Source organism: Lepisma saccharinum, chromosome 17 (genome assembly GCF_977018435.1).
Source record: "Lepisma saccharinum chromosome 17, izLepSacc3.1, whole genome shotgun sequence".
Classification (NCBI taxonomy): domain Eukaryota; kingdom Metazoa; phylum Arthropoda; class Insecta; order Zygentoma; family Lepismatidae; genus Lepisma; species Lepisma saccharinum.
Window position 1 is genome coordinate 9,855,632 of NC_139245.1, and position 27,162 is coordinate 9,882,793.

The following is a 27,162-nucleotide window of genomic DNA, read 5'->3' on the forward strand; positions in this document are numbered from 1 at the left end:
ATCTCTCCATGAGCCCTGATGATGGTTCAGAAATGGAATCGAAGGCTTGGACAAATTGTCTTTTCATCATGCCGTTTGTGTTACTTTTAACAAGTAAGTTGCCGGCACAGAACACAAGAAAGTTTTTTACTATCATATTAATAATTTTAGTACTGAAATGTAACTTATCCATCCATGAATGATGGAAAAAAGCAGACAAAAAGCTTAAAGTATTACAATTGGTCACTCATTTATTTAAACCTCCTCCGTTTTAATGATTTACAACAAAGTAGATGTAATCACCTGCGGCATGAAACAGAAATAAATATTTAACAATTAGAAAATATGTGGAATTCAGAGGTCAGCTACATACAGTCTTCAAACAACTTTGATTTTTATTTTTGTAAAAACTGCAATACATGAAATGTGTAATGAAATTTCAAAGACACTGTTCTTCAACCTTTTACCGCCGATGTCTCCACATTCATCCTTCTTTAGCAAGGCTCTTAGCTGTGATTGGAGGCAGGTCCTTTATTCCCGTACTGGTGACAACCCTTACGTTGAAATTGGGCATATTGATGATCAACCTCTTGTGGATTTCACGAACACACTTCTTGAAAATTTCATAGGCCTCATCTTGTGACATATCTAATGAATAAGAAAGATGATAAAACATGGCAACTACAACTTTATGATGTACTGATATGAAAAAAATTAGAACGTTATACCATAATATGGGTTTACTGCAGGTTCTTCACAAATATAGGGGGATCTATTGGAAATAAGTAAAGAGTTTTACTTCTTTGTCCTTACAGGTGTATGGAGGAATCATGGCAGTTTATTGACATTAGTGTCATGGGTCATCAGATGGGCTGCTGTAACACAAAATTCAAAATATATAATTTGCAACATGATCACAGTGTGTCAAGTTGTTTTTTCAGTGTTGACCCTCCCAGACACATAATTCTCACTAACGGCACCAGATTAGCAACTAACGACATAAAATTAAATTGCTAACTTTGCGCTTGTCTTAGGCTGAGTTTGTGTTTAACGTGCTGTGTTTCTATGTGTAAGGTGTCATGATGTGTTGAGGTTGTTGAAAACTTGTCTAGGATCATTGTTCACATTCACTGGGGACAAGAGTGGGCAAGAGCCTTAGCACACCCAAATGTCCTACATGAGAAATTCTTAATCTCAATTAATTTATTATAGAGTAACAAACACACAAATGGAGGGATAAAGAGAAACACGAAAAAAGATAGAATGGATGGGATGGAAATTGAGAGAGAAAGTGAGGAAGGACATAGAGAAACAGCGAAGGAAATATGACAAGGAAACAGAAGGAAAGAAATAATGTAAGAAAGTGACAGAGAAACAGGATGATAAATAAATGCAATAAATAAATAAATTGATAAGCAAAGGGAGAAAAAGAAAGTATCAAAGAGCGGGAGATAGGAAGAAAAAGGGAAGAAGCAGATAGATACGCAGGAAAGTATAGACATAGAGAGAGAAAGAAAAAAAGCACGCAACACTCCAAAAACACAGACATTATCCTTCATTCTTTGCGAGTGTTTTCGGTAGTATCTTTAGTCAGGTACATTCGAAGTTGAAACTAACTGCTTATCTTTGTCCAAAAATCAAAAACTCTCTCCATGGAAATTTTTGGTGAGGGTGGATTTTTTAGGTGAAGGTTATTGTTGGTGGTTGTGAGAGGGGGGAATCCCCCTATCCTCCCTATGATTTCACACCTTGGTTCATCTTTCTCCAATTTCTCACATACTGAAGTTCTGAAGGTAGAAGATACATGTGAAGATACTAGTATTGTCTCACTATGCATTGGCAAGAGGTGTGCGGCACACCCAAGTTCTCTTCACCAATGCCCGAAAAACTTGGTGGGATTAGTAACAAGAGAGCTTGTTGTATCCATTGTTCATGAGATCCACCATGCTGTTCTGCAACTGTGCTCGTTCATGCAAAACTGAAGTCATTTTGGAATTTGTGTTCACCAGCATCTCTTCCCATCGTCTACAACACACATACTGATGAAAATAAACGGTCACAATTATATCATAGTTTCACTTTTATGTTACAGCATTTCCAACAAATAACCCTTCACTTTCATGTGAAATTGTTTCTTTTCTCCAATGTGCGGGAACCTTTGGTGGTATACTACAACAGCATCTGTTTATGCACGTTTACACTAATGTTGATTTACTCACAAGCAAGAGTACACTTACAGTTAACCCACGAGTCAGCTGAATATCTGTTGCACCAATGGAAAAAATGGCAAGTATAAGCAGAGTTAACACATGCGCAATGCAGTCAGTAATGGCTGCCATCTGCAACTAAAGGTCTCTCCCACTCTTAAGGCAGGTGCTCTATATGCTGGCAAGGGAAGTGGGGGGAGACCAACCAGACAACAGCGGGAGCACTGAGAGTTACGACGTCGAGGGGAGGAACTACTACGTGCACCTCATTCTATAGAGCACCCGCCGTAAGACTGGAAAAGAGTTATAGTAATGTATCACTTCAGAATTTCAAATTAAACAAATATAAAACAGGAAGTAGACTCACACTAAGCATATAAAAAGTAAGAAATATATAGTCTGTTATTAAATATATACTTTGGTAGATGTTTACTGTGAACATTCTGGAGTACAGAGTTTGTACAATTGCAGGTGCAATACAAACATAAACCCACACAAACTGGACAAAGTGGAACACTATAATACTATGAACGAGTGAGAATTTTTTTTTTATAGATAATACATCTATTTTTAATTTTGTTCATGCATGTTTGATAAAAAAACATTCCCAAATGTACTCTTTTTCAACGAGAATCACAGCAATTGTATTTCAACCATGCAAAATATACATTATACTTTTAGGTATTTTTTTTAATGCTATTTTCTTTTTAGTTTAGTTTCCACTTGTTTCAATAGCAGTTTCTACATCTTGTACATGAAATTGACAAATTATTACACATAGAAATGTACAGGAAATCGATTTTTCAGAACAATCGAAGAAAAATAAAGATGATGAATATGTCACAATAATTAAATGTAAACATAAGCAATTAATTATTCGTGAAAGCTATGTGGAGGTAGAAGTCTATATTGAAATCTACTACAAGTATTACTGTAATAATACTTACTACGATTGCAAGCTGCACTGATATATCAAAATTTATTCATCCCGTATGATGAAAGGTGCATGCTTGAATTCTGACAGAACGGCACTGCTTTTCTTGGTGTTGCAGATCATTACATTAGAAAGTGAAAAATCGTGGGAAATGGCCTTTAAAATTTTATATGTGGTTTTGCTCATTTCCTCTTTACTTTTTCTAAAAAAAACTTCAAAATGTATATATTTTCCAGGACTAAAATAACATTTATAAGAGGCACATTCAGGACCCTCAAACTAGCAGTTAGCAGCACAAGATTTCTTCCATTAAGGCATTTACAAACTCCACATATATCATATTATTTGGCCAGTAATACATTTTAATTGTTATTTCCTTCTTTTCTTTCATCCAAAGTACCATAAAAATCGGAACATTACATCATTTTGTGATGAGCTTATTTCAATCGCATTGCATATTAGTGTCGCCATCTTAAATGGAATACTGTTGCCATATTCAGAAACTGCATAATTAAAACTTTACAATGATATAAAACATGAAAAATCAATGCAAGTGGCACAAAATCATGAAATGGCCCTCTACGGTTTCATGTTGGCTGTCCGAATTATTCCGTGTATAATACGCACCATAGGTTTTGGGAGCAAATATTTTGGAAAAAAGTGTGCATTATACACAAGTAAATACGGCATGTGCTTGAAAGTTTCTCGTGCCAATTACTTGTCACTATTTACGGATACCATGTCCCCTTACTTCTATTCTTTCCTTGTTTTCAATCACACCTTCTGAAACAGGTAACCAATTACATACTTCCACCTATATGATGTTTAGGCATTTCATGCTAACTACACATCTAGGGCAAACTCCAGGTTTTGTGACTAGCACAGCCTGCCATGCATTTCAAACTGGTGCAATGGAAGATGATCTAACTCGAGGGTTACCCTGACCAGTACGTTTACAAACTTGTGAGTTTGTGCAACATTGGTGCAAATGGGTATTACATGTGCTCAAAGAATTTTTCTTTATCTTTACCTGGTACACAATGTTTTTCACTCGCCTCATAGGAGAAAAATTACTGGTATGAATGTAGTGTAGGGGGACTTGCAGCATAGCCAGTGTCACTGAGCAATATCTTAAGTCTCGCAGTCACTGTGTGTGTGTATACCATTACTTACTATGTGCACTATAGTTAGAGGCACATATTTTTGGTAAATAAAAAAGCAAAATTTCGGTATATAAACAGAGTCAATTTCGGATTCAAAAGAGATAAATAAAATGAAATTTCGCTGTTATAGTCATGAAAAAGAGGTATATAAAATGACATTTTGGTTTTGAAAATGTGAATATAATCCAAAATTTGATTTAAAAACTGCACTATTACACAAAATAAACATATCCCTTCTAATAGCACATTAAATCATTACCAGAATATTAAGTTTATTCCTGTATAAAGGGGGTCCATTTTTGCTTCTCATATATTCACAGCAGAATTAATCAATTTTCCTTGAATTGCATAACTCACAGGATACTTCAGGCTTCAGAAAGTGTCACGTCTGTATATAAACGGTAAATTTCGTGCATATCACATTTTGCAGTTCATTTCGCACCATTTCGTGACAAAACAGGGTACAAAAATGCACCTCACACCTTTCAGAAACATGAAAAATTAACATTACAATGTGTTATTTCACATTTCGTGTTTTCGTCAAAAACGAAATATAGTGCTGACGAAATACCTCGAAAAATAAAAAAATTATATTTACTACTTAACACAGCAGTGCATATTTTCCTTTCATAATATCACTAAATGCATGGGTGACATGGCACTCAAAGACACATTACTTGCAAACATTTTATTAATTTTTGGAAGCAACATTTTAATTACTTATTGTATACTTTATTGAAGCCTTGGTTAAAAATCATGTTTTTTTTTATTGATTGATTGAGTTTGTGTTTTAAGTCCACTTTATGCACCGTACGGCTAATCGGGACTGGACCTACAGTTTAAAGAGTGATCCAAACCACAATGTGCCTCCACCAGGTATTGAACCTGGGACCCCTTGACTGCAAGGTGACGACGCTACCACTGGGCCATTGGGGAGGCTAAAAATCATGTTTACTTCATATTTGTTTCACCTTTATCACCAGTTGGAGCAGTTATACATATGATGTTTGTAACACATGCAGGTGGCAGGACATGCTTACTCCTTTGTTTTACTTAAATTAGATGAAGTGGTGGCCACTTTTGCAACCAATTTTCACATAAAAACACCAAAAAAGAAATACTCGACACTCCAAAAGTCCAAAGACAGAATCATTAATACATGCAGTCACAGTACGGTACCACATGAATAAAAATAATTATGTAAAACCAGTAGCAAAGATTGGAAAATCTGAACGTTATAACAAATTGGAGATGGGATATGCTTATGAGAATTCTTGATGCTACCATTTGTAAAACAAATGTGATAATATCACAATACTTTTTATCTGCGGTGGTGTGTACTGTGTGGTTCTTAACACACAAACCTGTGGAATTGGGAAAACATTGTGTAAAGTTTAGATGTTTGTAAATGTTCTTCCCAAGGTTGATACTTGTTCTGTATTTCAAACGTTAGTTTTCTCGCAACAGTTTTCTTTCTTGCAGCACACAAAAGGGCATTCGCCCCAGATCTGTACTGGAACCTTATATATATGGAATTGGTGATTGTGGCTCGGCTGCCTATTAGAAACCTCTAGATAAGAAATATACGGCCTACGGCCGATCAATGTCATTAAAAAAGCAACTGAATATGTGTTGAATGCAAGTCCTTGAAGATGACTTGAGGATACTGCTACCTATATCATCCAAAGTGTAACGGTACAGTCCACTTGTATTTAGTTCGTTCTTATGACATGAAAATTGGAGAAAATATTCATTACTTCAAAAACAAAAAAAAGTGGAGTAAATGCTACATTGCTTCTATAACAGCACTTCTCCAAGGATTCATCTCTTCTCAATTTAGAAAGCCATCCCGGAGGGGGACTGGATAGCAGTCTGTTGGTCAGTGTTCATTGGTTCACAGAAATTCGACAGATCCAGCTATGAGTTCTCTGTTAAAGAGAGTGGCAAGCTTACGTCAACGTTTTAACAGTACTAGTGCACAGTACTATTTTTGATTACTTTTTTTTCATTGAAATTAGTTTTTTTTATTTAAAAAGAAACATGCATAAAATTGCTTGTATGGTTATTGGCACTATAAATATACATATATGTTTCTTATAGAAAGGCTTTTTCTAGCAAATGGCTCTCCAAAATATTTGAACAGTTTGATTAAAGCAATAAAAAATTATATGTAAATGTATTTCTTTTCTGTTTCCGATACTGTACATTTTAACCTACTATGGAAATGTTTGTTGAGTGTGTTGAACTAAAATACATAATTTGAGAAACTTTCTTCCTGTGAAAATAAAACATTGTGGATGTACTCTTTAATTGTTAAAATATTTTTTAAAGTCTTTGTAGCTGAGTTTTGGCTTTTTAAAAAATGATAGTTTAAAATATCAGCTGCCATGTTTATTTCCAGTTATGTTTGCTATTTTTGCCCAGAATAATTATTGAATTTTAAATCTTAAGAGAAATTTAAGTGTGTCTACAGTTTACATATTATATTTCTTTTCGTATGAGCTTCACCCCATCAGTACATACAAGGGCTATTTTTTTTTCAACCTCTGATGGTGTTGCTAGGTGGCCCGTAAAGCGCTAGGAAGCGGGGCGTCACGCAGTGCTTGGCATCCCCCCTGCTACCACCACCGCCACAGCCAAGGCCAACACTTCAGTTGAAGCCGAGCGACGGGCACGTAGAGATGTCTGCTACAATCGACTCTCCTGCCAAGTGCGAGGTGTGATACAATTTCTACAGGCAGAGGGGCACAATGCACCGGATATTCATTGTTGAATGAGCCGAGTGCCGGAGAGGCATTGCCTTGCTTCTTGACAATACAATCCTCATGTTGCTGCATCAACCCAAGACCTTCCTCAACAATTCCACTGGGAAGTGTTTCATCACCCTCCCTACATTCTAGACCTGGCACCAAGTGACTTCCCACCGTTTCCCGGCGGTGCTTCGGGACATCGTGCAGATCTGGCTCAACAGAAAGGCAGCACTTTTTTTTTGCAGAGGGTATTGGAAAGTTGGTGCATCAGTACGATAAATGTCTGAATCTTCTTGGTGATTACGTTGAAAAGTAGATTATACGTGTATGTAACTTTTGTCAATAAACCCATTTTGATATTAACTGTGGTTATGATTTCATGACCTATCGGAGGTTCAGCAAAAGTGATTCTGATGTCTACAAAATCCTTAGGTACCACAGGTCTACATGGGTTTGGATGACTCACAGATGACTGCTGTCCCTGAATAATTTGAGTATGCTTATTCCAAAAATGAAATCCATTTTTACCCATCACATCTAGTTTTTCAGAAAATTGCAATATATTAAGAGCCATTATTTCACAATAAAATGTGTAGTTCCATGATTTCCTCAACAGATGGCTCTGTTTAAATGATGATAAAATATTGATTTTCTAGAATGCAATTTTGATCTATAAATGCACAAAGTAGTAAGCATTTTATCCACCTTCTATTTTCACACGACACATTGACATGGAAATCGTAAACTTTGATTACATAAGTTCCATTTTTGAAATCCCTCATGAAAATATCCGAAATTCAATGTTATAATGTAGTGGGTTGATTGAATTTTATCACGTGGAGAAAAATATCTGACATGATGGTAAGAAATTTATATCATATCCGACATCAGCATTAGAAATACTTCCAGAATCACCTATTGGTTTGTAAACATCTGAAATTTCCTTTGATTAAATTTATTTTATTGCGTTCTGTAATAGGCATACTGGAATGACGAATATGATAATTTTGATTGTGAAATTGTGAAAAATCCTGACGTGATTGGAAAAAATGGATGTCATTTCCGTGATCAGCATTCAAAATACTTCCAGAATCACCTATTGATTTGAAATCATCTGATTTTTTTTTTAAAAAATGCAGGCTGGTGTTATTTATTTAAAGTGATATAAATCACAATTTTGATCAACCTGATTTAAATTATTGCACCTTGGTAGTATCCATAAACTATTTCTATGAAGATATTTTGTTTGAGTACAGACTAGGTCAGTTTAGTAATTTCAGCCATTCACTGCCTGCATCAAGACATGTAAATTAAAAGTTAACATACACAATTTGCAGCAGATGTGGATGGGTATTAGATAAACAAACTTTCTGAAGTTATATTAAAGTAGACAGCCTTGTTTACAAAACTTGTCATAGCCAGTGTTAAGTTTTTGATATTATCATTGCTTTTGGCTAGTTGTGATTATAAGAATGAGTGATTATATGATGAAATTGATGAAGGGATACAAAGAACACTCATGCACAGGCTGGGATTCGAACCTGGGACTTCTGCATCATAACACACTGTGCCATGGAGGTCAACAAATATAAAATAAAGAATGTCACTAAAAATTGCAAATTTATTCTTATCCTTAACATGAGGATAGAAGAAAATGTCACATAACATAAAGTCAATTTATAAAAGATTAAAAATATTGTTGTGATTGGATAGTGGTAGTGTGGAACCACAAACAACACAACCTGCGCAGACTCCTGTGCACCTTACTCCAATGACGAGGGAGGGGGAGAGTGGTCCATGCTTCCTTGTGGCCTGAGCTGAGCGGAAGAAGGGAAAGCTGCGTAGGGACTTTTCGTCCAAAGTTTTTTTCCTTGTGGTCGCTCTATAGTGCTTGGCACCAGATCCTAAGAACTTAGTTTGGATTTAAGAGTTATATTGACATATTCTTGTGGTAAAATATTTTCAATCCTAGTTCAACATTCAGATTCTAAGGTCAAAACAAATCAATACATATATTTCTGTACACACCAGACATGTGTACAGTCTTTATGCGTGTCACTGAGTAGATTGGCTATTACAAATTATATTGCATCCATCAACACTGATGCTATTTGCCCCTTAGCAAAACAGAGAACTAATTAAGTTGATGAACTAGAAAAAGATTTTGACAAAAAAATAATAGGGATGAACACCTTATCAAGAACAAATTAAAAGCACAATGAAGAACAAAAATCACTACACCCCTCATAAAAGTCGAGTAAAAGTGATACTTTGCATATGAGAATATCCAGGTTCTCACATGAATTCTCAATGCATTTCCCTGAGTTTTTCAGAATTCTAAAATTCTTTTCAGAGTTCTCAATACACAGTATATTACTACTTTAAATTTACGATGGTTCTTTCGTTTCCACTCATAGTCATACTGTTACCGGCCATACCCAGAAAACCTATCCCAAGTATTACCCAACTCACAAGAACACTCTAAAAGGGGTTAACAACTTCCCCTCAGGAGGAGAAGGCAAGGAGAGGCATCAGGTCGCGAGCGCATGGCAGCTGCCGGACGTGGAGAATAGACTACAGGGCCGCCAGAAGCCGTGGGGCCAAAGCCACGGCTCGTTCAAAGGCGAGACCCCTTAGGCTAGCCAGCAGGACCAGTGCCCAGCCGACCGTTCCAGCATCCAGGCAACACCAAGATAAGTACCTGCCCATTTATGGTGCTAATCCTTTCAAGCCTAACTTCTTCTCTTATTAGTCTAACTGGAGTGCTATTGCTAATTGAATAAACTCAGTCAATTAGCAATTTAATTGTGTTACTTTAACTGCTCTACCCCTGACTTGTTGCCCGTTGGTCAACAGGTCCTACTCTCCAATACAGAGGGTGAAATCCGGAACGATTAAGGTTTAACACCCCGAATTGAGTTTCCAGCAACCTGCCCTGGGACGGAACCTTAGCTTGTAACGATGCAATCCTCACCTTCTTTTCTTACAAATGGGACAGGTTACTCATTTCTGTAGGGATTTTGACTGATATAGGCATATCAATATTACCAATCACGTATAATTATAAAAAGCCTGTAATGCAGTGCAATATTCGGTTCTTGCTGTTACTTTTATGAATAAAAACATGTAAAACACAAACATATATTTCACATAGCATGGATTTGTGAAGTAAATGTAAATACACAGTTTGTTTTTCAAAGGCAAAACCCATGGCAATCACTTATTTACATGCATTAATTAAGAAGGTCAAGGTTCATGCTTAAGGAACATAAGCTTTTGATTCCCTCTCGGAATCGTCATCAGGGCTGGCCGAGAGCCGACGAAGGGGACACGTTTGAAGTTCCGCTAGAGCGTCAGCACGGCACGTGACATAAGAAGTTTTCGGTAAAAATTTCACATCAGTCCACTTTCTGATACCAATAGCAAACTACAGTAAAAGCTCGTCAATCCGGACTTCGCTTAATCCAGACAGGCCAAAAGAAAAAAAAAGCAGAATGCAAGGTTTTAAATGTGGCTAGAAGTCAACAAGAGAACTTCTCAAAGAAAAGGCAGTCAACCACTGATGAAATTCTGTTTCCCGCAGACTTTGTACTGTACTGTATAGTGTATTTAGGCCTATGCCCTTTAAATACACCATAATAAACATGTTTTGTTGCTAAAAACTGAGATTTAATGCACTTTCTACTGTTCTTTCAGGTTATTTCAGTTAACCAGACTTTCGTTAAACCGGTCAACTTATCTCCCCCATTAGTCCAGATTAACGAGGTTTTACTGTATTCAAGAATAAAATGACATATCTGTGCAATGAGAGTTTGTAAAAAAAAATGGAAATAACCATGAAAAGAAAAAATAACTACCTGGGATATTTGCTTAAAAAGGAACTGCCTACTATCAGATGCACTGGAAGGAATAAGCAACATGAGAAGATTTTGGGGAAAAAGAAATCAACTGATTGATGATACTAAGCGGATTCTACACTGACATGTAACATAAGGTGCAAGAGTGAAAAGCCTGGAGACTGGTGAAAAACTTGCCCAATGTGCAGAGAACAATGAATGACAGGAGTAAAAGTACTGTATCTGTACTCACTGCCAGTATCCTTGCCAAACGATGTGAAGATAGTATTTTTCACTGAACTCACTTAACAATTGCCTATATATAATGGCTTCTACACTTGAACGATTCCAAAGAATGAAACTATTTTGTAACATCAATAGCAAGATTAAAAAATATATAAATACTTTATACTTTTTGTGTATCCATTTCACATGGTTTCAACCTAAATGTACAGAATATATCTTAGGGTAAAAAGAAGAAAGAAAAATCTTAGCGACAACCAAAAACTTACTTTCTCTATAATATCTGTCAAATATACTGAGACTGAAGAACCCTCCATAACCATGCGCAGCGAATGGGAGCTTCACCAGTGAACCAAGGTAATCCAAGAAGTACAACTCAGGCCCTTTCTCATCATCATAGCCAGCGATCAGCATGTTCACAGCATACGGAGACTGCAAATAAAGTTAGAATGATATAATTCAAGCACAGATTTTATTTCAACAAGGATCTAAGATTAAATACAACAGTAATTTTTCTCGCAAGTAAAGAAAAAAAGGATTTTTACAAAGGGTGTTTTTTTTATGATGAAAAGTATAAATACTATCTTGAAAAATACACATCGTATGGAAAAATGTTCTACATAATAATATACTAAGATGGCACTGTGGTGAAATGGACATCAGCTTCATTATTTTATGTCGGAAACCCCTTTTTTAATTTACGGAAAACTGTTATCAGCATCGGCTCAGCCCTTAATTATGTTTTATTAGAAAGACACAATAACATAAGTGTTGTAGTATCACGCACACATGTTAAGGTTTATAATGAAGAGAAACTACTGGGTGAATGACTTCATTTTCTGAATGCCACATCCAGCAGTGGCTTGGTTTATTTTTTTTAAAGCCGAGTGGGGTGGGGGGTTCTTTTGTTTATCGTACAACAATTGCTACAAGAAGGCAATCTGATAACATGCTTGCCTGTGTTCTTTTTTAAAGCATTGAAATGTTCTTGCTCTTTACTATTGGCTGTATATTTTTGAAATGCAAAAATCAAATCATGCCGGGTCCAACGAAATCCACAATCTGCTCTGGAAAGCCCCTTAGAGGACAGGCCAGATAAATTGTTTACAATGTTGCAACATATTTGCGAAATCAGAAGGAGTTACATAAACTTAAGTATAATGTTGTAGAGTCCACAAGCGCCGCCATGGGAGTATCTAAATGGATGGTTTCTCAAGTTTTAAAAGAATTGGATTGGATTGATTTGCTGTTTTAAGTCCACTTTATGCACAGTAAGGCTAATCGGGACTGGACCTACAGTTTAAAGTGGGTTCCGAACCACTATGTGCCTCCACCAGGATCCCTTGATTACAAGGTGACGATGCTACCACTGCACCATCGGGGAGGCAGTTTTAAAAGAAGGAAAAGAGTCGTTGGTGAAAGGTGAGCTGAATTTCTGTACTCCGACAGGTAGAAAACAGCCCAGGAAAAAGCGAATACAAATTCCGTTAAAAATCCTCAGACCATTCCGCTCCCTCCAGATTGCAACACTGCGAACCAACATCGCTGCGAAGAATGGAGTGGGGAAATGTTGTATGAGCTATTTGCAGCGTCTTGTTTTTAAACTTGTCAAGTTATGCATAAACACACAAACACTAAAAAACATATTCTGTGATTGTCATTTTAAAAGAAAGGTAATGGAAATTTCCATGAGCAAATTCAAAATATTATAATAAAAATAAATATTTTTTAAAGAACTGAGTTTGAAAATTCAGGAGCTAAATTAAATTTTTCCAGTGCCATGGCAATTAGGCTATCTGCTAAAATTTATGGTGTAACCAGCAGAAAGCTTAAACTTTTTCTAAATTTCTAAGTAGGATGAAAAATAAATATTGACTGAAACGTTATGATATTTCTATTGTTTCTACTGGGTAAGATCTTAAATTAGTAATGTGCAAAATGCCAGGAACTTCAAAATGTATAAACATGGCATACACTCCATTTTCGGAGGAATGGTGACAATTACTCCCACGTACACTTTTAACCAGTATTAACAAAGTCATTAGGGCAATCCAAACCTGTGCATAAGAAGGTCACTACATTTTAGCCAGTGGCATGCGGTGCTAAATCAGGCAGGGGAACAGGTCACCTGCACTAAATTCAACCCTTACAGAAACGAACCAAAATAAATATACGATACATATATATCCAGTGGCGGTGATTGGGTTCCAAAACCGGGGAAGCAAGTTGCCAAAATTGGGGGGGAGGGAACAGTATGTTTTCCTTTGTAGATAAGGTTTAGCATAGCGTGAGGGCAAAAGTGGGAGAGGGCACTGCTCCCCTCACCCCCCTAAATCGCCACCACTGCATATATTTCGAATTGTCAGAAGTCACATACATGAGGCACGTAAAAATTATACGACAATAATAATTTTAAAGCAAAGATGATATAATATAAAGAAAACATTAAAAACAAAATTGTTGATGCTCAACAAAGAAAAATTTAATAAAAGCAATTTATGAGTGATCGGTAGAGGCATGCACATTTTTGACGAAAACACGACATGTACTACGTATAAATTTTTGCCAGAGACCCGGGTTTAAGTCCTGGCTGAGCCTGCATTTTTCGCTGAAAACTTTCTACTTAATTTTTCATGTTTGTGAACGGTGTGAGGTGCATTTTCCTACCCTGTTTTGTCACGAAAGGATGTGAAATAAACTACAAAATGCGAAATAGACTCTTAAACACGAAATTTAGAGATCATTTATCGACACTTTCTGAAGTCAGAATTATCCTGAGAGTTATGCAATTCAGGTAAAGTTGATTAATTCTGCTGTAAATATTTGAGAAGCAAAAGTGGACCCCTTTATACAGGAAAAAAACTTAATATTCTGGTAACAACATAAATGTGCTATTGGAAGGAATATGTTTATTTTGTGTAATAAGTGCAGTTTTTAAATCAAATTTGGGATTATATTCACATTTTTAAAACCAAAATGTCATTTTAGGTACCACTATAATAGCGAAATTTTATTTTATTTACAGCTTTTGAACATGAAATTGACTTTGTTTTTGTACAGAAATTTTGCTTATTTATTTATTATTTTATTTATTTTATTTTTTATATATATGTGCCTGTAGTGATCAGGAAAAAAATAAATGCTGTTTTGTCAAAATTTGTTTCATCTCTTTATTCGTAGATTAAGTTGACTTTTTTCCATAGAGTTGAGTATTCTTGTAATGCAAACGTCCTTAACCTATACTTTCCCAATGGTCTATGAGTGTTCCATCCACAATATAGCCCGAGTCACCCAATGGCACACTGATGGACCATCGTGTTAATTAAACAATTCATGTGCTTTTAGGGCCTTCATACTTGTATGTGAGTTTGTAAACGCTGACAGATGTTGAGACAACACTTTGAAATTTCATGTGGAAGCTGGCACGAATTTTAAATTTGTACACTTATTTGACATAAAATGTTATATCTCGTATTGACCAATCTACTTCGGGTAACTTTTATTTAGCCGCCAAAACATCAGGACATGCAACCGTGCAGGAATTAAAATGCCAAAGCCAATAAGAGGGGTTGGGTGGGCTGCGGCCCCCAACTTTCAATGAAAAAAATCATACAAATGGGGAGTTTGCCCCCTCTTCCCCTGCTATTTTTGGAAGGGGAAGCAAACTTTAGCTTTATTTTCAAACAATGGTCCTTTTTCAATGGAATGAAAGTCATTTCATGTTTCTGGATGCATTACATTATAGACTATGTGAAAAACTTCCCATTTTTATGATTTGCTCAAATAGTCTCCAAGATATAACGTTCCTGAAATAAGTGTAAAATTTAAAAATCACGCGCAAAGGCGGTGGCCAGAGAGAGGTTACTTTCGAAAACCCGCTCGGCAGTCTAAAGGTTAATGCAATAATAGCATACAGATGGTTGAGTTTTTTCATGAAGTATGCTAGATTTGTAGAAGTTGTTAATGTGACAAAACCAGAACTGTTCCAAACTTCCTCCTCAGGAACAAACAAGGACAACAATATAATTTGCCACTGGAAGAATATCCAGTTATTCATTTTACAGAGTGTAGCAACTCGTTTGAAAATGCATTGTGCACAATTTCGTTTTACTTTATAATTCAGTTAGGATAGGTGTCTTTTCTGCAAAGTTCAATGAATTAAAAGCTTTCGTCTTCAACCAGTCAATCATGCAACAGTCACAACATTTGCTTTCTTGTCCTACCGCTGCGTGAGTTGAAACTTTGGTCTTGGGACGGTGGAACAGGTGGGCTGGAGCTGTTCCCTTGGAAGCTGTTTTGCAGCATTTAGCCAAGGTAACTTAAGGCATTTAGCAGGCACTTAGACTGTAGAAGATTTTTCCAGTTCATTATGAATGTCAGATGCTGGTTCGCAACAAGATTAGGAAATTATAGACTACACTCAAAAGTATTACTATGATACAAAAAAACTTCAGCACATAGCAAAAACTCTAAGAAAAGCGAATGTGCTACGTCTCTCGGAGGGAACAGCTGGGGAATCCAGCTTCCGTGTCACCTTAGGGATCGTTTAACTTCGCGTGTGGTCAGATATACTTGGCATCAGGCCATAGTGGGTGGAAAGATGAGGCTGTCCATGCAACGAGGGTAGGTGAAGTAAACAAACGTCCAGCCACGGTGAAAAGATTTTCTTCAGCGTTACTTTTGGAAACGTTGATTTCAGGAGCTAAAAAGGGCAATAAGTAGCAGGGAACAGCCTGTTCCCTATGTTTCATGGAGGGACTGCCACTGATTTTAGCTACACAGAAGTAATAAAGAGAAGGAAAACTGAACAGAAATTGACAGTTGGGTAAGGGGTATATGAGGTGAGCTATTGCATAATGCTTGCCACGTATTGACTAAAGGTTAATAAAGAATTCTTTTTTTTTTGTAAAAAATCACAACCATTTTAGCATAAATAACTATAATAAAATTTATTAATACATGTATTAATCGTAATCTTGACCAAACAGAACCCAAAAAACCAACAAGAAAATAGTAAATTTCAATAGCCACTGTAGTAGATTTCTACATGAAAATAGTTAAAAATATGACACCTTTCCCTAGAGTATTTAATATAAAATTTCTACTGTAATTAACGGTAATGCTCAATGTATATAAAACTGAAGCATAGCTTGTCCACGACAAATACAAAATTGCGCATCCTTCTTTCTTTGTTTAAAAACCTACATCTAGTGCACTACTAAGTAAAATATTGATTTTTCCAGACACAGTAAATTTATTGGCTTTTCCAGGTATTCCAGACTTGAAGTCACCCTGTAATGCTAATAATACAGGGTGTCCCACGAACGGCGCCACTGGGAATTAAGAGTGGCGTTACTTTGTAACCGAAACCTGTACATACATAAGTCATACACCAAATGTTAGCCCTGTCCAAGTAGATATTTTTAAACATAGAAACAACAAACGGGGTGCAGTGTTGTTCATGCAGTGTTGCCAAATGTAAGTGAAAGTGTAAATTTATTTTTCCACAAAGCATGGAAAATTCCATGTCAAACATTCGTACGGAAATTTGGACGTCAATTTCCACCTTGGGTAGGTGGACTATTTCGCCATCTACAGTTCAGAGAAGAAAACCGATCGTTTTCGCGTATAGCCAATCCTGAAATGCCTCTTAAATGTGTACCAGTCCAAATGGGTGTTTTAAAAAAATTATGAGGTACAGTGGCAACACTGTTGATGCTTGAAGGCAACAAAAGGTGTGTTTAGTGATGGTCTATGACATGGAAATACTGGAAACAGGAAAAAAAGAAAATGAAAATTATGGTGACAAAAGTGTTATTTACCTACTCTAACACTTTTGTCACCATAATTTAGATTAAATGTACGAAATTTAATTTTCGTACATTACACATTGAATTTTCCTGGTCAAAATAAAGTCATATGTTATAAAATTATCCTAGATTTTACATTTTCCAGCATTTTCAGTTTCTTCATCCGTGTCTTGAGAAACGTAAAATCAAGGTTCAACTGTATCACAGTTTTTTCCACGTAATATAAAAATGCTCCCACTCTTACATATAGAGCAACAATTAGCACATGCTAAAACAAAAACAGCCACCACTTGTAAACAAAAATGAGAAATAGTTGTAGGGGTTCTTTGAAATACCGTGCAATAATTATTGTTTCTTTTTTCTTTCTTTCAAAACTGTTGAGCAAGCAGTGCACTTCATATGTAATGGTCCAGTAATAAAATGGTTCAGTGTGTTTTTAGGACCCTGCTAGAGAAGACTTATACCGATGTATAGCTATTGGTCAGTGTCAGTATACATCAATACTCTTGATACTGTATCGGAAAGCATCGTATCAAATTAAATTATGGATGACGGCTGTCATTTTCTGGTCTGATTGATTCGGTTTATTACACTTCCCTTTTCTGCCACTTTTAGCTATCACAAAAATGAGGATGAGTGATGAAATTGATGGTATACTCGCAAAGAACACCCTTGCCCACTCCAGGATGAACCTGAGATCTCTGGCGTTGTAGCATGCTGTGCTACGAAGGTCGACTAATATATATTTCTTCTGGAATATACGTTTTGATTGATTGATTGAATTGCTTTATTTTACTTCGCTTCTTGTGCCACTTTTGGCTAATTTGCGAAGATGGGGATGAGTGATGATATGATGAATGGGCACTCACAAACATCCATGCCCAGACAAGGATCCGAACCCGGTACCCCTGGCGTCATAGCGCAATGTGCTAACCACTCTGCCACGGGGGCCGGCTGGAATATAGGTATTTCACTGGTCACACAAATATCATGACACTATCATGAAGTCTTATTATTCTGGAAATTATGCAAAATTCGAGTAAATCGATGTGCTGTGAACAACATTGAAATACTAAAATGTTCAATCATTGGCAGTTATTGCATTTGTATCAGCTCAACCCTAGTCTTTTCACCTCATGTCTAGCTAAAGATTACATACTGCATATAAAATTCAGAAAAAAAGAGTGTATTGTGCATTAGAGACAAATAAAAGCTACAAAACAAGAATGGGGAAATGACAAAACTTTCCAAAACAAAAAAGCTGTAGAAAAAAAGCTACAGGTATTTTTTTTTATCTCGAATTGTGTTCAAGGTCCTAAAAAAAATACTTTTAATCATCTCCAAGCCCTGACTATCACCATGTGTAATAATTCACATGTAAAGTGTGGTACAAAAGACATCATCCTATTTGAAATAACCTTTATTTTAACATCAGCTAAATAGAAGATACTAACAAAATTTATTGTGTGCGAAAATGAATAAGTATACCCCACAAGAACATGGAAAAATTGTGACAATTTTGCGTGACACTGTTTCGGGCAGAGTAATATCCCGTTTTGGTGATTTGCCATGGCCGGCCAGGTCCTCCGATTTGACCACTCCAGATTTTTTCCTTTGGGGATATTTGAAGCCATTGGTTCATGTGAATAAGCCAGAGACGTTACAGCAACCAAAGGACAATATTCAGCATGAAATTGAAAACATTTCCCCGCAGATTTCCAACACCATGGAAAATGCAATAAAAAGAGCCCAAATTTGCATCAATTCGAATGGTGGTCATTTATTGGATGTTATCTTTAAAAATTGAGGACATAAACTTACAAGTATCAATAAAAGTTTAACACAAAAAAATTACTTTGTTTAATTTAAAACTCAAGCTATAGGCTAAGAAAATCAGGTGATGACTTTAGTGCCACCGTGTAAATGAAGTTTGGAATTAATGACTGTTGTGCTATACACCAAAAGACAAACATGTGTTAACAAAAAAAATGAAAACACAGTTGAGCGAAACTTTCAAACTTAGATATGTTAATCTTAGGTACAGTAATTACACAATACACATATATATCTCCAAACAAGAAAGAAAACATTTGAATACACTTTTTGCACTTGTGTCATAAACAAGTTCAAAACAGTTATTATGCACACTTGCGTATGTTTACAAATGTTCAGTTCGTGCCATTTTTTTTATTATTTTCAATTACCACACATTTTTTGCATGTGTGAATAAAATTCATATGCTTCAAACTCAACTGCCACGTATAGTTCTCATAATTGAAGGTAAGGTCCAACTTCCTTTTGTTTTATTGTGATTTCATCATGCTACGAATGCAATATTAACATGGCTCGATTTTGATTTACTTCTGTTAACACATACTGCAGAATTTTAGAGATTACTTAAGATTTTGTTCAATATGTGTTTTCATAGTTAGGATAGGCAGGCCAGGTTTTTAAGTTATTTCTTTCAACAGAAATAACTTTTTTTCTAAATCCAAACAGTCATTACCTTAGGAAGGTTCAAATTTTGTGCTACAATGATTGCCAAAATTCTACGATAATTAGTCTTCCTGCCAGCATAATTTGAAAAAAATAATCATAAAACAATTGGTACTACTACCGAAGGAAATCTCACGGAGTAGATACCTTATTCCAAACCCTCCCCTTTCACTTAAAGTTAGTAACCAAATAAATGTTCATCTTACCCTACTCCTCAGAGAATCTGCCAAATTACGCCTAGTGAAAGAAGCAGCTGCATAGGGCGAGAGCTCATACCCATTTCTCATTTTGTACAGCTGGATATTCTTCGCTATGTATTCAGCAAACTGGGTTGTGTCTCCTGCCTCGCCACAAACGCCCATCATTAGTTTGGAGGAAATCTTGTGGATCTTATCCTCCTCTGAAAAGGAGAAAACATACTTTTCAGCAAAATTATATCATGTAATATGTTGAGAAAAATTCAAATCGTTTCAATTTCACCACAAAATAAAATAATTTAATAATTTTCTTAAACTTTGTAGGTTGCTTTTCTGCCAATTGTGACGGTATAGATGAATGTTAAGTAGAAAAAAAAAAAAACATTCTTAACTCCTAGGTTAGGCATGTCATTTTCTGTAACATACATCGACACATGGGGTACACCAGTCCCCCCAAAAAAGTAGTGTTCTCCTGTGCTTAGCACCACGCCATGAAGGCGTATAGGGGGGTGTGGGGCTAACGCACCACACTTTCTTGATCCGGTCATGAGTGGGGGTGATGTGTCCAGCATCACGCCCCTAACCAACTTTACCCCCCAGGGTTTCCCCCCAGGTACCCATGATATTCGACGCTGGGTGGGCGCAGGGGCCGCTTCCAGTATGAAATACACTGCAAATTATACTGAATTTGTGAGCTGAACATTCTTTCTTTGTTCTTCTTCTAAGATCAACTGCAATTTTCTGCTGCTCTTTCTAGGTTATTTAATATTATAAAGTTAAGGTCAGTGCATGATTGGGAGACAGTTGTTCCCCACGTGTCTCAATATGCAACAACCCATGATCACTTTCGGTCACATGTGCACTTTCATGTTCACTTCTGTCACTAGCCAGCCGCCGTGTGGTTAGCACAGTGCTACAATGTCAGGGGTCCCATGTTCGAATCCTAGCCTGGACACTTCTAAAGTGACTAATGATGTACGGTTGTGTGCGTGTGTTTTATCTTGGCTTGAGAAAGTTATGCGAAACCAGTAAGAATAACAAGCATTTAAAATAACTTAGCACCTACAAAAAATGATTTCCGAACCTTTAAGAACAACTTTGCTCCAAAATTTCGCATGTTGATCCAACACATCATGAGGACAATTGGGGAGTAATAGTGACAATGGAACTACAGACCTTGGCTGGCCCTTCAATTATTATTGCATAATAAGTTTAAGTTTAGTTACATTTTTTAAAGGCATACCCGGTTGAGGCATGTAGTGGTTTGGATCCTACTTTCAAACCTAGATTCAGTGTCTAACAAGTCTATTTGTGTGTAAATTCACAGTATAAAAAACTTACATGAGTGAGTATAATAGTCGTAACAATCCTTGCAAACGACGTTTCGCGAAGCTATGCTTCAGGTTTTCTTATCAGTAAATAAAATACTTCGTCATATATATAAGTAAATCCAGGGTTAGGAAAAAAAAAAAAAAAAAAAAGGTATTGGGATATAGAATGTAAAATTACATGACGTTAAAAGTGCCATATAGGCTAGGAGATAATTCTAAAAGAATAGTGTACCCATACTACCATACAGAATGAATGACTACTGTGAAGCAAAACATAGTTTGCAAGGATTGTTACGACTATTATACTCACTCATGTAAGTTTTTTATACTTTGAATATATTTAGTGAGTAAACACACAAATTCAGAATGTAAATTGTGTGCAAAATGGACTCAAAACAAAAAAAAAACTTGAAAGCACGTGTGTATGAGGCATACACTGCTTGGAAACAACACTCGTGAAGGTTTCAAATTTAATGTTGACGTCCCTGGAAGAAAGTAATAAGTTAAGTGCATGTGAAACTAATAATAATAACAACCTATGGTGCAACCGCAAATGAGGGCCAGGGCCTACCTACCGACTGTTGGCCTCACCCCACCTGCTGAGGTGGAGGTCATCCAACCAGTTTCAGAGTGGTGTGGTCAGCACGACAAACCCCATCGATGCTGTAGGTTTCCATGACGAGGTTACGCTAACCTGTCCCACACAGGCCAACATCCCAGGAGAAAAGTTGTTACGCTTTTACCAGGAGTGGGTCCATCCGGAAATCCAACACCCTGATTTTGGTAGTGACATTTTTATTTTTTTAGGAAATTTGTGTGTTGCAAAGTGTGAAGAACAAAATTCTGGAGTGCGGAAACAAATGTTTACGAGTGTACAGCCATTTAAAGTTGCGAGGTGGAAGTCTACTTGCGGCCATGTCAGTTTCGTAGCAGCCACCCGCACCTGTACCGATGGATATATAACAGTCACTTTTTCATAAATTGATTCATAAAAATTGACCCAAATTGCCCACCGATTCCAGGCTCCACCCCTGGGGTAATGCACCTACCCTCCCCTGCTATGCTCCGGCTACCCACCCTTTTCTATAGTCCCTTTAAAGGCATGTTATAACCTGCCCAACACTATTTTTCGACAATTCACTCAAACATTAGGAAGGTACCAAAAAATTAAACATTCACAATCCACAATTCATTCATAAGAAGAAAAAGGAAATGTGTAGACGTGCGCCTGTGACAGGAATCCATGATGGAAGCCCGAAAAAATGTAATCACGTTACGTAGCTAGGTAAGGAATTTTCATATTCCAAAAATGTAAGTTCTATAGCACGTAGATCTCTAAAAATTTCCTTCCGTGCTAGTTAAGAACACACTTTCTTAGAAGAAATGGCTCCGTGGTCACTTAACCCACCCTCAATTTCGCAACAATTTTTTTTATGAAGATTGCTAAGTGTGAAGAAAGAAATTAAATTCTGGAGCACAGAAAGTAATTTTTGGAGATCTAAGTGCTACGAAACTCACATTTTTCAATATTTAAATTCCTTACCTACGTAATGTTCATACAATTTTCCAGGGCTTAAATCATGGATTCATGTCACAGGCACACGTCTACACATTCTCTTTTTCTTCTTACGATTGACTTGTGGAATGGGATAATTTGCGATATGTTATTGTGATGTAGGCTATTGGCAGGTTGGACATTTCAGACATTGGAATCGTGAAGGGGGGGGGGGGGTTGTATTTTCTGAATGACTTGTGGGATGGGATAATTTGTGACTTCTTACATGATGGAACGTACAGGGAGGGTAGTATTCTGTGGAAAATGACAACAAAGACTTTGAACATACGACTTTCAACTTTAACTTCAATCCGCAAGTGCCTGGCCTTGGGCCACAGAGATAAGGGTCCAAGTTCCTTTTGTTTTATTGCAATTTCATCATGCTACGAATGCAATTTTTACATGGTTCGATTTCGATGTATGTTTGTTAACACATACTGCGGAGTTTTAGCGATTACTTAAGGTTTTGTTTAATATATGCATTCGTGGTTAGGTTAGGTTTGGTTCCCTTAGCATTAACATAAAGTCCCTAAATGCATTCTACTAAGGTTTCGATTTACTTCTACACTCATTCCCACGCTTCTACAATATTTACTGTCGCTTGTCGACGGAGAATGTCTTGTCCATGAGAAGTGCGTAAGGTAATTTTCAAGTTGTTTTTTTTCCAACATAAATAACTTTTTTCGAGTCCAAACAGTGCTCATTACTTTAATGAAGGTTCAAACTTCGTGAGACAATGATTTCCAAAATTCTACGATAATTAGTTTTTGTGTTAGGAGAAATCATAAAACAATCGGAACCGTTACCGAGGTTTAACTTTTTTGGTACCTTCATAATGTTTCAGTGCGGAAAATAGTGTTAGCCAGGATGCTCTAGGCAGTTTATAACATGACTTCCAAAGGAACTCTGAGAAAGGCAGGTAGCCAGAGCGAAGCAGAGGCGGGGCTGTGATAGTGGTTGCAGGCGGTAAGTTAATTACCCCATTGGCGGAGCCTGGAATCAGCGCGACATTTTGACAGCAATTTTCATAAAATTTGTTGGGGTACAGCCCTGGAAAACCAACTTTCACATACATAGATCGGTACGGGTGCTACGAAACTAACATGGCCGCAAGTAGACTTCACCTCGCAACTTCAAACGGCTACATCTCAACTATAAATGGCTTTTCGGTACTAAATACTTCTTTCCGTGCTCCAGAATTTCTTTCTTTACACTTAGTAACACACAATATTCATAAAAAAAAAATCCTTGAGAAATCGAGGATGGGTTAAGTGACCACGGACCCGAAGAAACTGATGAAAAGATTTTAAATGTGGTAGATATTGAGGGTGTAGAATTTCTGGACCCAGCCCTAGGAGACTCAAATTTGAATGTCTCCCGTAGACAAAACCCAAAGCATGACATAGGCAACACGGACACGGTGTGGGACATATGAAACTGTATTTTATGAAAAAGAAAACAATCCTAATATGAAGTATCTAAAGATGGCTAGTTTATAATATACAGTGGATAAATTTCGGTAACAGTAGTATAAGCCGGAGACACATTAAACTCGTTTGTTTTCAAATAAAAATCATTGCTACTTACCTCATATGCATAGCGGAAGATTTTTCAAGCTGGCGATAACTTTTTTTTCCATGAAAAACACGTAACTTTTAACATTATAATCATTTATTGGTCGTTGCTAATTCGGCGGACAAATCTTGACTCATGTTGTTTATCGTCGGCTGATGTGCAGTGTTTCCAAACTTATGAACCGATAAATGCCGCACAAACTATTCACAAAAGGTTTTTAAGTGAAAATTGAGGCTAAACTGTACTTTACGTCCTTATCTGCATGGTGATTGCTTCTTTGCGTTCGCGGTGCGCCGATAAATGCCGCACAAACTATTCACAAAAGGTATTTAAGCGAAAATCGAGGCTAAACTCTACTTTACGTCCTTATCTGCATGGTGATTGCTTCTTTGCATTCGCGGTGCGCCGATAAATGCCGCAAAAACTATTCACAAAAGGTTTTTAAGCGAAAATCGAGGCTAAACTCTACTTTACGTCCTTGTCTGCATGGTGATTGCTTCTTTGCAGTCGCGGTGCGCGATGGTGGTGCGGCACCCGGCATCTCTTCGGGTAAGTACCTTTTTCTTTTTACAATTTCTTTTCACGATAACCCCACTATCCATTCACGGGGTCGAGGTATGCCTACGAGGTTAGGTTAGGCCTGTTAGGTTAGGTTCCATTAGCACTCATTTCACCCCTAAATATGTGCTTCATTATCTAAAAAATTCCTTAGTATGTTCAATTATGCATATCCGGACAACATCGGTGTTTCTCGATTTACTCTTTCAGGAAATTTTTCCCACCTTTGGGATTTACGTTGTTCAATTCCTTATAAAATAAGCTTTCCAACGATATATGACACGTATTCCTTAGGAAAAGGACGTAAACTAGATTGTTACCTTAAATTGGAACAAAAAACCCGCTCACACGTCATCTTGTAAAACTACCGTGTGGTTGCTACACTGTGAGGGGGTTACATAACCGAACGCACGGAACATTTGATTCACGTAGTCGACGGTAATGGCGGCACGAGCTATCGCACAACGGAGATGCATGATTGACGAAAAATACCTTATTTACAGGCAAAATACGTAGCACAATTCTAAAAAACAATATCTCCGGCTTCAGAAAGTCCTCAAGAACACAATTCTGTAAGTACTTTCTCCTGTAAATTTTAAGAAATCCGTCTCCGGCTTATACTACTGTTACCTAAATTTCCAAACTCCAAGATTAATTTTTCTTATCTTTGCTATTAAATATGTTGTAATCTAATCTGACGTGAGGGTGTTTCACAAAAGCCTTATGTATTCCTTTCAATAAATATGCGATAAAAATAAATACACCATTGCATCACTTGGAAAAAAAATGTTTCTAATACCTATATATTTTTTAATGCAGAAAGAAGGTAGATTTTACTTCATATACGTTTCCGTGTGCACACGAAAAATAAAGATGGAAGAGAAATCCTGAAATAAAACATAATAACTTGTCGAAATAAAAATAAATCAAACGAAGTACCTATAGACAAATGTACATTTTTACATGTGAGTTTCTTTTTATTTCAAAACGGGGAAATAACCTTGCCACACCAAGCGGGCCAATTTCTTTTCAGCAGACCATTTAGAACTACACACAATTTTGTCAAATTTTGGAATGCGGCAATACTTACCTTCTTTCATAACAACAATGCTTTGGATGATTGTCATATCCGCAGCAAGCATGGCGAAATCCTTGCAAGCAATACCTAATAAGCATTCCATACTTGCGCCTCTTTACTTTTCGTTTTAACTTTCGAAAGCTGATTGTTCTGTGTATGCAAAGTTACAAAAAAAATGACGTTTCCTTCCAGTAGAATTATTACACAGAATTTTCACAAATCACTCCATGACCATCACAGACTATATGCACAGTTGGAAAACTCACCTTCTTTTTCTACCTTCTTTCAATGGCCTCACCAAACGTGAAACTTAGCCAGACATACTGGCTGTGTCCGAATGGTGCAAGACCACAGACTAGAAATACAGGACCGTACTTGAAACGAGCATCCTCCGAGTATGGTCTCGCAGTGCGCTCTTGAAGTCGTGGACTGGAAGTGAAAGTCTTTCGAACTGCAACGTCAAAAACGACCAGTAGATATAACCGAGAATACGTTGGTTTTCCACGTTTTAAACACTTGTTTTTTCACCACAGAAATCACACATCATTTGCATATGTGCTTATACCACGCTTATACATACATATCCACACATTAGAAAAACTGCAACCAACAACTTGCTGGCTTTCTACCTCCGCGATTTCAATCAAATGAACAACAAGTTCAATTGTCACGTGACCGAGCCTGCAAGCTGGCATTCTCTGCCCTGTGGTCTTGATTAATCGTGAACTTCTCGCTTTCGAACTACACTAGGTGACGTCACTTCCGCCAAGACCATACTTCAAGTCTGGACTTTGTACGTACCTTTCGGACACAACCATAGAATCAGCACTCAGCAGATTTTGTGAATTTGAACACCAGTTCCTTTGCAAGTGAGAAAATTAATGGGAAAGAGTGGATACAATTTTGCCACAAAGAAAATTGAAGACAATTGGTAAACACTGTAAGTGCCACAATAATTCAAACACCGTTTTCCACATTAAACTGTGAATTGTGGTAAACGTGAAATGTGGCTGGTAGCCTTCTAAGTAGTTCAAAGGGAGTGTAAAGAGGTCACTAGTGTGCACGTTCTTACGGGCTGATGTGCGGAACGATGCGATTTCCCAACACTTTCGCTTTTGGCACTTTCACCGTTTACCACTTTTAGTCCTCAATTGTGGCATATTTAGGCTGTGTCCTAAAGCCTGGTTTACATTCAGGATTGCCCATATCCCCCAAGGCCTATGACGGACTCCCCCCCCCCAAAACGGGCAGAACATCCCCCTTTATGCCGAATCATTTGCTCAAATTATTTTCTTCAGAACAGTGTAACACAGACATATTTAAGTAATATGTGTTTACTTTAGGTATTGTTTACAATGTAGACATTTACATGTATATTGTATATTACTTTGACATCGATTGAAATAACATTTTACACAAATGATAATTTCTGACGTTGTTGCAGCAAGCG

General features: G+C 37.0%; 1 protein-coding gene across 1 annotated transcript; it reads right to left on the bottom strand.

The window, feature by feature from the left end:
- Window positions 1–356: 356 nt before the first annotated feature.
- On the bottom strand, window positions 357–25,966 carry LOC146001182 (proteasome subunit beta type-2-like). Its single transcript, XM_083138476.1, has 4 exons — window positions 25,725–25,966; window positions 19,625–19,818; window positions 11,382–11,544; window positions 357–627 (listed from the first exon to the last, which is right to left on the bottom strand). The coding sequence occupies exons 1-4, from the start codon at window positions 25,813–25,815 to the stop codon at window positions 464–466; spliced, it is 612 nt and encodes a 203-aa protein (XP_082994602.1). The 5' UTR covers window positions 25,816–25,966; the 3' UTR covers window positions 357–463.
- Window positions 25,967–27,162: the final 1,196 nt, after the last annotated feature.

Excerpts from the sequence above, each read along its gene's own strand:
- LOC146001182 (XM_083138476.1), bottom strand. The coding sequence starts at position 25,815 with ATGGAATGCTTATTAGGTATTGCTTGCAAGGATTTCGCCATGCTTGCT. Across the intron at positions 19,819-25,724 it reads CATTGTTGTTATGAAAGAAG|AGGAGGATAAGATCCACAAG; the intron begins GTAAGTATTGCC and ends TCTCCTTTTCAG. Across the intron at positions 11,545-19,624 it reads CAGATTCTCTGAGGAGTAGG|TCTCCGTATGCTGTGAACAT; the intron begins GTAAGATGAACA and ends CTTTATTTGCAG.